The 13,310-nt window shown below is 38.2% G+C and overlaps 1 protein-coding gene across 1 annotated transcript in view; it reads left to right on the top strand.

Moving 5' to 3' along the window:
- Positions 1-13,310, top strand: part of LOC121166005 (cadherin-related family member 3-like) — a 71,230-nt gene that overhangs the window by 38,925 nt on the left and 18,995 nt on the right. The window contains 3 exon segments of the mRNA XM_040995029.1: positions 308-470; positions 3,378-3,480; positions 8,423-8,521. Of these exon segments, the coding sequence (XP_040850963.1) occupies positions 308-470; positions 3,378-3,480; positions 8,423-8,521 (365 nt within the window).

The raw sequence follows: 13,310 nt of genomic DNA, 5'->3' as shown, positions 1-13,310 counted from the left end.
AATGAGCTGATGCCGACTCAGATCTTCATCATTGAGCTGGATGGCCTTGATGAACTGCTTTCCAAGCAAGTGCACCATTGGCTGCTGGCACGGGCTCCTCCCAGCAGAGAAGGATTATACTGAATTCATAGACTGTTTGGGAAATGTCATCCTGGATGGTGCTCTAAACATCATCTGTCTGCTCCCACATGGATGAGGCATCACAGGCAGGCATTTTCTAAACTTGCAGACATTCCTGAGAAGAGAATTACATTTTGAAAGAGTATCTAAAGTTGTTTTTAATTTTCTTAAAAAAAAAAACAAACAGGTACACAGGCAAGGAAGTGATTGCGAAGGGCACAGTGGTGGCAAAGCTCAGGTGCCACGATCTGGATGAGCCTCCGGATACGATCCATTACGCTTCTGTCTCAGGCCCGCTGGGCTCTGGACAAATCTTCGAGCAAGTGCCAAATGCTGACAATTTCATCCAGGTGAGCACCAGAAGCGGTCACTGCAGGGGAGGAGGGGCTTTGCCACAGAGATGGAGTAATTTTGTGGCCATAAAAAGTTCAGCAAGAGGAGCTCTGACCCAGGAGAGCGTAATCTTAGGATTCTGTGCCATCTCCGATGGAAGGCATTTGGACAAGTCTTTCATGATTGTGCATTCTATCCTTTCTGTAATGAGCTCCAAACCATGTGCTACCTATTGAGTTGAAGAAATGAACCTGAGGGTTAAAAATCATGCTGATTTCCTTAGAGGTGAGACTATGAGAATATTCCAGTGAAATTGTTATTCTTCCACCATTGGATGGGGCTTCTGAGCTCATCAGCATCTTGCAATGCTGAATTTTGGGCAGAGGATGGACTCAGTAAATATTTGTTTTCTCCCTTTCCCAAAATGGGACTTATCTTTTTAGGAAAATAAAAAAAAAATGGAAAATATCTTTTTTTATCTTCTTGGTTTTTAAAAAAGATGTATTTATTTTTATTGGAAAGACAGATACACAGAGAGGAGGAGAGACAGAGAGGAAGAGTTTTTCATCTGCTGGTTCAGTCTCCAAGTGGCTACAACAGCTGGAGCTGAGCCTATCCAAAGCCAAAAGTCAGGAGCTTCCTCCAAGTGTACCACTTGGGTGTAGGGTCTCAAGGCTTTGGGTCATCCTTGACTGCTTTCTCAGGCCATAAGAAGGGAGTTGAGTGGGAAGTGAAGCAGTCAGGATATGAACTGGTTCCCATATGGGACCCTTGTGCATGCAAGGTGAGGACTTTAGCCACTAGGCTACCATGCTTGGCCCCAGATATTCTTTTTTCCAACCCACAGGACTTCATTTCAATGCGCCAACCCCTGGTTGGTTGACATAATTGCTCTGTAATCCAGATTAACACTGAGCAAATCCCCCCCTTAATCAGGTATGTGGTTTACAACACATGGGTTACTTTTCTTTCTCACTCTCCACCTGGACTTTCTCGACATGCCCCACTAGCTTTAAGCTGAGCTTTTGCATAGGTTGTGAAATTTGGAAGATCACGCTTTGAGCTGAGAGTTTTCTGGGTTGATGTTCATTTTGAAATTCAATGGCAACTTTTACTTTGTGAAATAGAGCTTAGGTGAAAATGGAGATTTGTAAATATGCTATTTTTTTTTGTTAAAGATTTACTTAATTTTATTGGAAAGGCAGACTTAGGAGATACAGAGAGGAAAATCTTCTGCCTGCTGGTTCACTCTGCATGTGGTCACAGTGGCTGGCTGGAACTGAGCTGAACTGAAGCAGGAGGCAGGAGCTTCCTCTGGGACTCCCATGGGGTGCAGGGTGCCAAGGCTTTGGGCCATGCTCGACTTCTTTCCCAGGCCACAAGCAGGGAGCTGGATGGGAAATGGAGAAGGTGGGACATGAACTGGCACCCATATGCTCGAATTATACTATCTAAGATTTGTAGCTTTGGACCCGGTGTGGAAGTGGCTTAAGTCCTTGCCTTGCACGCTCCAGGATCCTATATGCATTCCCGTTCATGTCCTGGCTGCTCTACTTCCCTTCTAGCTCCCTGCTTGTGGCCTAGGAAAGCAGTCAAGGATGGCCCAATGTTTTGGGACCCTGTACTCATGTGGGAGACCCAGAAGAAACTCCTGGATCTTGGCTTCGGACTGGCTAGCTCCGGCTATTGCAGCCATGTGAGGAGTGAACCAGCAGAGGGAAGATCTTTGCTTCTCCTCTCTGTAACTCTACCTCTCCAATAAAAAGATACATCTTAAAAAAGATTTGCAACTTCACACATGTTTATTTTATATATCAAGAACTATTGTCATCTATCACTCACCTCTAATTTTTATGTTTCTGTAATAATCTTCTAAGTATAAAACATTACTACTAAGAGTTTCCTTTTACTATTATAACTGACTTAATTCTCTGTGCTAAAGACATTATAAGTTATATATGCTATTCAGAACAATTTTTAGACTTTATTACAACCGCCTATTTCATTGTTGATTTTACTAACTATAAGTTTCTGATGGACTCATATTTCTATTCCCAAGCCCCTATGTTTGTTGTATGATAGGTATTTATTGTAGTTGTTGAATGGATGAATGAATGAATGAATCTAAGTTTAACATTAAATTTTTTAAAAATGTCTTGTTCTCAGACATCTGGGTCGTTGGTCTTACATTGATCCATCCCAATTTTTAGAAACTGAAATTCTAGTAATGCTAGTCAATTCAGAGCATCTTTAATTATCGAAATGAGTTTTCGGTTTTATGAGCTTCTTAGTGCCTAAAAATACACCTGGCACCTAGTTAATGCTCAATAAATATTTAAAAACGGTGAGTGACTTATAGTAATGGGAGTAATTCACACTGTTACGTTGAGTTACTCAGAGAGCAAGAAGCAAGAAATGGAGAGGAAAGTGAGGTCTTCTATACACTGATTCACTCCTCAAATGGCTGTTCTGGCCAAGGCAGGACCTTGAAATCTGTCTGAGTCCCCCACAGGGCCAAGCCCCCTGGCCATTGCCAGTAGTTCTCCCGAGGAACTTTAGCAGGGACCTGTATTGGGAGTGGAGCAGCTGAGACCTTGAATGAGCACCCATAAAAGATGGTGGCATCAAAGGCAGCAGCTTAGCATGCTGGGTCACAACAAGGGCCTCTCATTTATGTGTTTATAGTGCTTAGTTATTTATAAGGTATGTTTTAAATATTTTCTTTTTAAATATTTGGCATTAGGTTACACAATTCCCATTCAGTGAAGACAGAGTATAACTAATGTTTTCCTTCTGCTGTGTTAGGAAACTATATCCAAAAATTCGCTACTTTGTAAGGAAATTCAAGATGCCCCTTTGTTCTTGTTCGATAGATTATATCTCAAAGACATGAAAATAGCCAAACACTCTTTCTGTTCTATAAGGTTTCCAGAGATGTGGATTATGAGGACCCAGAGATGATTGCAGCTGGCCACATCTATGAGCTGATGGTTTCAGTGTTTGATGACTCACATCCCTCTCATACAGGTGATCTTCTAAAAGGTTTTACTTATTTAGTTTGAGTAATGTATAGTGCTTGTGCGTTTCTTGTGGGGTGTGTGTTTATAGGGGGTATGAACTGGTTAAATCAGGTCATTAGCATTGTCATATCATTATCATTTCTGTATCATCGGTATCTTTAAGCTCCTCTTTGCTAGTTACACCTAGAGTATGTGGCATGAGATTATGAGTTATTGTTTCCACACTGGGCTGTGGAACGGTAGATTTTCTTCCTCTCCAACCTAACTGTGTTTGGGTACCTGGTATTTTTTTTTTCTTTAGAGTTTTCCATTAGTAGACTATAGCAGTTTTAGATTGACAGACAAAATTTAGTAAATAAAAGAGTTCTCATATACTTTCTTTAGCTTAATGTTTTGTATTTGAAAGAACATTTATAATTAACATTATAGTCCAAGAGTTAATGCTCCATTAAATAAAGAGTTTAATATAGGAATTTAGGCAAAGACTATAAACAGTAATCCAGTGAGAAGATGTTCAACTTCTGTAGTGTTTTGTTTTAACTTGTTGTCAAGTAAATTAAGAGCTATATACTGCTGTGGTTTTAACAATTGTCAGTATCTAAATTATTTGAGTGAAGTAGAGTACCTGTTTTTCAGTCACCTTCTGTCTTCCCTTTCCCTATGTATCTCAAGTAAGCATTATTCTACGTTAAGACCGACTTTTAAAAAAGACTTATTTGTTTGAAAGGCAGACTGACAGAGAGGGACTGGTAGGGGGAGATTTAGAGAGTGAGAGAGAGAGAGAGAGAGAGAGAGAGACATCTCCCATTTGTAGGTTCAGCAAACAGGTTGGGAAAACCAGGTGTAGGTCAGGTGACAACCAGAAGCCAGGGACTCCATCGTGGTGTCCTGTTTGGATGGCTAGGACCCGAGCATGAACAGGAAAGTGGAGCAGCACGGACTTGGGGAGTGGTGGCTTTAACCTATCACAAAGCTAGAAGCTTCAGATTAACTTTGCAAAGCTGCCATATATGGAAGTAAGCATGTGGATTTGTCTTTCTGTATCTGGCTTATTTTGAGCTCCAGTTCCATCTGTTTTGTTGCATTTGACAGAATTTTATTCCTTTTTTTTAGCTGAATGATATTCTATTATATCCAGATTCTCTATTCATTCATCAGTGAGCACCTAGGTTGATTTAATATTTTGGCCACTGTCAATAGTGCTGCAAGGAATAAGAGAGTATAAAAAGATGATTTAATTGTCTTTAGAAATTATATATGATTTAAATGAATAAATAAATTATATATATTTATCCAGAAGTGTGATAACTATGTCAGGTGATAATTTTTTTTTTCAGTTTTTTTGTGGAAGCTCCATGCTATATTCTGTAATAGCTATACTAACTTACATTCTGACCAGAGGTGTGTTGGGTTTCTGTTTTCTTCACATTCCTATCAGCATTTGTACTTTTGAATTTTTGTTAATAGCCATTTTTATAAAACCAGAATGAGATATCTTACTCTGGTTTCAATTTGCATTTACATATCAGAAATTTTGATAGGGTTTTCAAGGAACAGTAACTGTCAATTCTTTAGGCTTTTCACTTTAGATTTTAAAATGTAAAGCTGTGTCTCATCTGGGACATGTTTGTTAAGTTAGTCAGATGATGAAGAGAGTTAGGTAGAACTATGTTAAAAGTTTCCTTTAGATGTTGGAAGTCGTTTTTACCTCTAAGCAGTACTTTCAACAATACAAAACTTTTAAACACAGCTCTGACTAGCAATTCTGGGAGCAAGAAGAGACAAGGAATATGTGGACCCAACAATTATGCTTGACACTTGAGTGGCTTCATGCTTAGTCATATCCAATATATCATAACTGGAGATAGCCAGCTGTTAGGAATCATGTAGTCTAAGCATATAGGTAATTACGTGCCTTTAAACATTTTATTTGAATTATTTTTCCTAGTATAGATGGAGCCATTACTGGGACAAGTTTTTGCAGTTCATGCCTTTCATAAAATTTTGAAGTGTGGTTACCCCTTTTTGCCATTTGTTCTTAGAACTGTCACATCACTTTGGGTCAGCATATAGTAGAATAGGCTTTGGGTACATTGAAGTTAATTCCACCCAGAGTGCATAAGCCTTAACTTTTTGACATTTTTGGATGTAACAGCCACAGCTTTGCTAATTACAGAACATTCTGAATTGTGTATTGTGGACACACAGTGAAATACCTGGTGGGAGGTGAACTTAGTTAACCACCTGACATCTGCTTCTGCCTGCTTATTGATCATGCACGAAGTGCCCTGAGTGGTCATTTGCAACTATTTGTTGAATTTGTTAGCTATAGAAGTTATTTGTGAAAATAATAGTCTCAAATTGTCCTGGCTACATCTATCATTAGTGTCAACGGTCTGTTGTCTCTGGAAAGCATAATAATAAGTAATCCAGCAGGTGGTTAGCATTAAAGATGTCTGATGTTGGCATTAAAATGTGGGCATTTGGATGGCAAATGCAAAGTTATCAGTAGAATGGCAGCGCATGATAAAGGAGGTTCTAGAATAGCAGCAGGGTTTGTGTGTCTTCTGTGAGAACTCTGAATTGGTGGTAGTGGCTATCTGGATCTTTGGGAAAGGTTCTGAAGCTGCATGTGGGAGAAGCAGGAAGGAGAGCTGTGTCTTTTATGGAAGTGGAAAAATGCAATGAAGGTGTGTTTGCAGTCAAACAAATACTGAACTATGATCAATTCCTCTAGAACACTGTAAATCTGATTCACTAAAGAAGAGTTTTAATGGGTCTAAATTTACAAAGGTAATGTGTAGATTTAGAGGATCTAACTATCTGAGGAGGTGATTGCAAGGACAGGAAAAAGGCCTGAAAAAAGGCCCCAAAGTGTCCTTACATGTATTTTCTCTACTCCTTACTGTTGGGGTTTTGTGTCCATCTGACCTTTCAGGGCAGATACATTGTCTTGCAAATACTTGATCTGAGGGTTTAATTAGCAAGAAATCTGCCCATTTGAGCCTTTCCCCAAAATGGAAGGGGGAAAATATCTCTTGGTAGTAAATCTGGATCCCATCTAGGAAACAAACCCCGTCACACTCACAGCTGCTCATAAAGGATGCTTGTAACACCCCATGTGTGGCTCTGTCTATTTTTACAGGTCAGCTAATTAGTACAATTTTGAGTCTATGAATTCAGCAAAAGATCACAGTATGGTAGGGTTGTAAATGGTACCTGCTTTTCAACACATAAGATATTTATTGAAGAGAAAATACAGGCTTTAGCATAAATGACCTGCCTTTGCAGAACAGCACTTTTTAACTTTTCTTGGGGGAAGGCGGTCATGGATACCTTTTAAGAGTCAACAACTTTGTGACATTTGGTCAGGAGCTTAACTCAACCTCAGTTTTCTCCTCTGTAAAATCAGAACAGTCATAGTAATGACAAGCTTGTGACTTATACACTTAATGCTAATTATTTAAAAAAAAAAACTCTCTTGTTGCTGCATCTGTGTTTGAGCACCAACTTCTTTTTTGTCAAGTTTCTGATATGCTAATTTGTTGTTCTGAAATAGTTTCTTTCCTATAATATACAGCATACAAATATCTGGCTAAAGTGGAAAATTTAACTTAAGCTTTGATCCCTTGAAATTATTTATTGGAGATGTATGTTGGGTGCAGAAGTTAAGAACAGATATCACATGTTCTCTGATATAAGGGAAGCTTCATGAAAAGTACAAGATAAATAAATACATCAGTAAACAAATATATACACAATTTTTATCTAGAGGAACTGTATAACAGAGACTAGTATACCAAGAAGTAAAAATATGTTGCTGTATGCATCTATATTTTTGAATAAAAGACTCCCAATGACACTGTTAAATATATCTTAACAATAGGATGCTGGACTTTCTACCATCATCTATACCTACAACGTCATGATACACTTAAATAGCAGAATGATGATGTAACTGTTGCTGAAGAACTATACTATTGTAATTATATGGGAGAAAACAGTGGAAGGGATAAACCCTGATCCTGGGGAACTGTATCATGAAAAATAAAAATTAAAAGAAAGTTAAGACACTGCTTGGGTTTTGCGATTCAATATCAGAGTGACTGGATTTGAGTCTCAACTTTACTGCTGTTTCTAGCATCCTCTTAATCTATACTCTGGTAGGCAGTAGATGATGGGTCAAGTATTTGGGTCTCTGCCACTTACATGGAAGATTCCCGTTGAGTTTTTTCCTTCAGGCTTTGGCCTAACTCAGTCCTGCCATTTTTGGTATTGAAGAGTGAACCAGTGGATGGGAGAACTGTGTGTCTTTTCAAAAATTAGACAGAAAAAACCCTTCTGGAATATGATCTCATTAGGTTCTCATATTCATAATGTAATATATGAGATATATACTGATTTACTGTTTCTTTATTGATGAAAAAAAGAGAAATAAAACTGGTTCAAGGCCCCAGAGTGCATGGGAAAGTCAAACCTAGAGCTTCAGTTTTTTGAGTCCCTCTCTGATGTGCCCTGGGGTGTGTATATTAGAAACAGGTTGTGTGTGATACCCCAACAAGCTCTTCTAAAGGTGAAGACTGTACCCATGAAAACCAAAGTCATTTAAGTTGTGTAAAATATATGTTATAAGACATTTATATACAAGAGAAAAGTATACATACACACACATATACTTATACATATCTATTACATAAATAAAGCATGGCATACTCTGATGATATATGTTCTTCAACTGGTTTTGGCTAGTACTACAATTTCTTTTGAGTCTTAGAGAACACAGAATCTGGGAGCAGGAGTAATTTTGGAATAGAGAATTTCCAGTTGTAGTTTGAAAATCCTCTGCTAAGCTAATTCCAGGATCAGGAGGAGGGGGGCACATTTAGCCTCATTAAATAGAATCAAACAGTAAAGCTGCAACCACAACACATTTATTCACTGTTTTACAGTCACTGTGACCATCATTGTGGTGATTACTCCAACCAATGATTTCAGCCCTGTGTTTAAAGCTGCACACTACTCCTTCTCGGTGTCAGAAACATCAGGAGGTAAGAGATCCCTTGCCCGCAGGTAGCTAAAGGATGCACAGAGAAACACCTGCTAGATCTCAGGTGAGTGGTCAATGGGCAAAACTGTGAAAGTCTAAGAAACTCAAGCAGATGAGCGAGTGTTCAGAGACCGACCCAACTATCCTGATGATTCTGCCAAGTCTCCCTTGAAATTTGATGTCAGACCTAGGACTTTTGTCATGGGCAGATACACACTATTAATTTTATCTTCCCCAACCCCTACCCTTTGACTCCAAACTAAGCCCAAATGTAAAGAAGGAGTGGGACAGTACAGGCCTTGTCCATGCAACTTAAATGCCAAGAACAATGGGCACAAAATGTAAGATCCTGAGTCAGTTTGGGCTAATATTTTATCTCAGACATGAATTAGAGAATTTGGGTGTGTCTGTTAGCATAGACCAGATAGCATTAAGTTTGTAAGAGCAGAGGCGGGGCTTGTCGTCCATCATTCAGAGGAAGAACACATGATCCCCTCATCAGTGTCTATGGATAATCAGTCATACGGATCTGACTTACATACTTCAAGGGGTGGAGGGAAAGTGTTGTGTACTGTAGTCAAATCACATTAGTGTATAAGACCTAATTGTGAGGGTTTTATGACTTGATTATTAGTAACAGACATTATTAATAAAAAGTTAGATAGCTTATTTATGTAATGTATTGAAATAAAATGAATGAATACTAAAGGTATATTTTTAAAAAAAATTCTGTTAGATTTTTCCTGTACCTTCAGTTATTTAGTTCTATCGGATCTACAGGGTAAAATGCTAGAATTACAAAATTGAGCTGTTGTCCACTTTTTCAACTTGTTAATGTTGTGTCAATAGCTTGAAATGGGAAATTATGGAATTATTGAGCTTGATTCATTGTTTCCCTAAGTTATCCAGACTTTAAAAGATCACAGAGAAAATGTTAGTAATGCTGATGAAAATCTCTGTGCTTGAGACTATTATTGTGAATGGCATAAAAATTTGTAGAAATACATAGTCCTTCAGCAATCAAAAGCTATTGTCTAATTCAGCAAAGAAACCATTCCTATCATTGACAAACGTTGGAAGTTCTGACATGGTTTTCCTTTCACTTATTCACATAAAAGAAAATATCAAGTAGTATTCAGTTGCAATTGCTCTGATTCATCTATGGCAATCATAGTGTTTTAACGGATGGTGGTTTGGTGGAAACCAGTGGAAGCATTCTGTGAAAATTAACTGCAACATTGGAGTTTACAATAAAGAGTAATGTGTATTTTGTTACATATATAATGCTACATATCTTTATTAAAATTTAAAATTAATGTATATAGTTCTTGTGTGTATGTTCATACACACAAATAAGAAAAATACACACAATTTAGATTTCAGAGAGCAGGTGGTTAAATATTTGCAAGCACACCAGTGGGTGGGACCCACACTAATTTGAGCCAGCTTATTCCTTTGACAGACAACTCATTATCAGACACTTGTTCTTAGGGCAGCATAGTAAATCTAAAGCCCATGTATTTTGATTTAAATCCTTCATTTGCCTCACCAGGCAGCTTTTTGTAAATTTCCTAATATCTCTGTAAAATAAAAAGCAATCTGTTTATTTCCTGGTCCAGTATAAAATCTAACTGCATGTTTTAGTGTATGAGCAGAAATTGCAGGATAGTTGAATATAAATTACACTTATTGTATATAGGATCCTAGACTCTTCAACCTCCATGAGCTTTATTTTCACTGTGTAAGTACTTAATATTGACTTTTTAGTATAGTCATAAATACTTCTTTAAAAATATGTTAGATACACACACATATGTAGAGAAAAAGAGAAATCTTCCATCTGCTGGTTCATTTCACAAATGGCCACCCTGGCCAGGGTTGGGCCATTCCCAAATCCAGGATCCAGGAGTTTCATCTAAATCTCCTATGTAAGTAAAGGGACCCAAATACTTGGGCCATCTTTCATAGCTTTCCCAAATCACTGGTAGAGAGCTGGATTGGAATTGGAGCAACTAAGACACATATACTGGATTGCCATTGGTGACCTTACCTGCTACACCATGTGTCCTCCATCCCTTATAGTCATATACCACTTAATAATGGGTTATAGATTCTGAAAAATTTCTCATTAGGTGATCGTGCTGTGGGAATCTCATGGAGTGTGCTTATGTAAGCTAAGGTGGCTCCAGTGTCACTGATGCTCATTCTTTTTTCTTTTCTTTTTCCTTTCTTTTTTTTTTTTAACAGTGAAATATTTGACGTGGGCTACTTAAAGAAGGAAAGAAATTTATTTTGATGCATGGTTCTGGAGAATAATGTTCAGGATCAGGTGGCCCTATTGTTTTGACATCTGGCATGGCAGCAGATGGGATTGGAGGAGTTTGAGGAGAAGTAGGAGCAGAGAAGAGTGGCTGGGACTCTCACAAGAATAGCTTTTGTGAGCGCACACCCCAATGATCTAAGGGCAAGGCTCACCTCCTAGGCACTATAATCGGGTTATGTTTTTACTCACTTAGCACCACTAATTTATGGCTTGGCTGTTCAAGAGCCAAGCTGAGTTCAAATCATAGCAGTGACACAATCTCATGGGACCATCACTGTGACGCTTTCTGTTGTTGACCAAAGGTCAACTGGTACATGACTGTAATCTTTTGTTCACAGAGCCTCGTTACGATAGCTTCTTGTTTCCCTTAATTCTCCTGGTTCTCGCGGATGGTAAATAGTGTGGTTGTCTATGATGAGCAGAAGTTAAATCATTTGCAATTAACTCATCATCTCCAACTCCTAAATTGTAAATTGAGAGTGGAGGATCTGAGAATTAACTGTGAGGGTCCCAATGGGAAAAAAAAACCCAGCCTGGGAAAGCAGTCAAGGATGACGCAAAGCCTTGGGACCCTGCACCCTGCATGGGAGACATGGAAGATGTTCCTGGCTCCTGGCTTCAGATTGACTCAGTTACAGCCATTGCAGCCACTTGGGGAGTGAATTATTGGATGGAACATCTTCCTCTGTCTCTCCTCCTCTCTGTATATCTGCCTTTCCAATAAAAGTAAATATATCTTTAAAAAATAAAAGAAAACCAATATTGTGGAAAACAATATGTGAATTTAAAAATTTTTATACCACAGAAAACTTACTTTTTAACTCCATTTCTATGAGGTCTTAGAAGTACACTCATATGTGAAGTCCATGACTTAAAATAGACATTATTTCATTGCCAGTGATATTAATAACTACCAGTATTTATTGAGTGTCTGTCATGTATAATATCAGCACTTTCCTTAACTTTTAAAAAACAATTTTTTTGCAGGGGCAGGGAACATTCTCCACAAGAGTAAAAAGAGTGAATGAAATTAAAAGATTTTGTTTCTTAGCAGTTTCCTATTAGACAAGAGCTTCACAACTTGGAAGTAGTTTGACTTAAAAAAGGAAAACTGGAAAGCTGAAACTATTCTGAAAACAAGCTCCTCTCAGAAAATCAAATATTTAGCTTGTGGACCTTAAGAAAATTGGAAAAAATATGTTAAGGGCTGGCACTGAGATCACAGTGGGTTAAAGCAGCTGCAAGGGACAACCATGTTACATGTTGGAGTGATAGTTCTTGTCTCAGCTCTACCACTTCTAAACAAGCTTCCTGCTAATGTGCTGGAGTGGCAGGAGATGACAGTTCAAGTTCTTGGGCCCGTATAATCCACTGGAAGTGTTTGACATTCTTGGAAAGGTTTCTAGCTCTTCCACTTGGCCTAGTTCTGCTGTTGCAGCCATTTAGGGAAAAAGGTATCAGACTCATTCTTCTCTCTCTCTCTCTCCGGCTCTCCCCCCACCCTTGTTCTCTCCCTCTCTCTGTTTATTTCACTCTGCTTTTCCAGTAAATAAGTAAATTTTCAAAAAACAAACCTGATTTATCCCTCAGGATGTGTCGATTAACATCAGGGATTTGGATCTGTCTTGTGAATAACTTGTTTTTTTTTTCCTGTATAAATTTCAGTGAATCTGTAGTATTTTAAATAGATTTTTCCCCTTTCCCAATAGTCTGTGGTAAATTGAAAACACACACATAACACACACATACACACAACTTGAGGGGCATCGGCAACAACAAAAAGGCAACTACCAGAAAATACAACTACCAGAAAATACATGGAAACTGAATTTTATTGGGTTTCAAGTCACAGGGGAAGATATATCTAGTTCTAGTAATTTTTGATGAAGAGTTGGGCATAATTACAGTTCTGCAAAATGATTCCATTTTAAACTTCAGTTAAAGATGCTCAAGGTAGCTTTTAATTTTTATTGGAAGGTTAATTTTATACCTATGGAAGAGCGAGCATCTCATTAACCAGGTGTTAAATGTAAAAATGACATTATCTTTTTCCAGGAGTATGACTGCAAATGAAAATTTCCTCTGTGAAGTCTTCTATGTGGTCTTGTGTTACTTGTAGCACCTTTGTCTTAATAATAATGCTTTTATGCATGCAATAGGTTGGGCTCTTTGAAACATGTCCTTTTCACAAAGGTGGCTTTTCTGTTCTCAGTGTTGTGCATTGTCTTCATTGTTTGTTTCTCAGCACATCCTCAGACACTGATGAACTTTGATAAAAAGAGGATGCGAAGAGAGAAAAGAACCTGTGCGAGGTGGAAGGTGGCAGGGACTGCATGTAAAATGGCCTTTTCATTATTGTATTTCCTTCTTGATGATTAGCCACCAAAATATTCTGTACATATGTTGGTGAACTAGCCATTGTAAGATAACATTTTACTAAATGGAGGAGGCACAGTATTTAATTCAC

The sequence above is a fragment of the Ochotona curzoniae genome, unplaced genomic scaffold, assembly GCF_017591425.1.
Source record: "Ochotona curzoniae isolate NIBS_2020 unplaced genomic scaffold, NIBS_Ocur_1.0 contig_908, whole genome shotgun sequence".
NCBI lineage: Eukaryota > Metazoa > Chordata > Mammalia > Lagomorpha > Ochotonidae > Ochotona > Ochotona curzoniae.
This window is presented reverse-complemented; position numbering and strand designations above follow the sequence as displayed.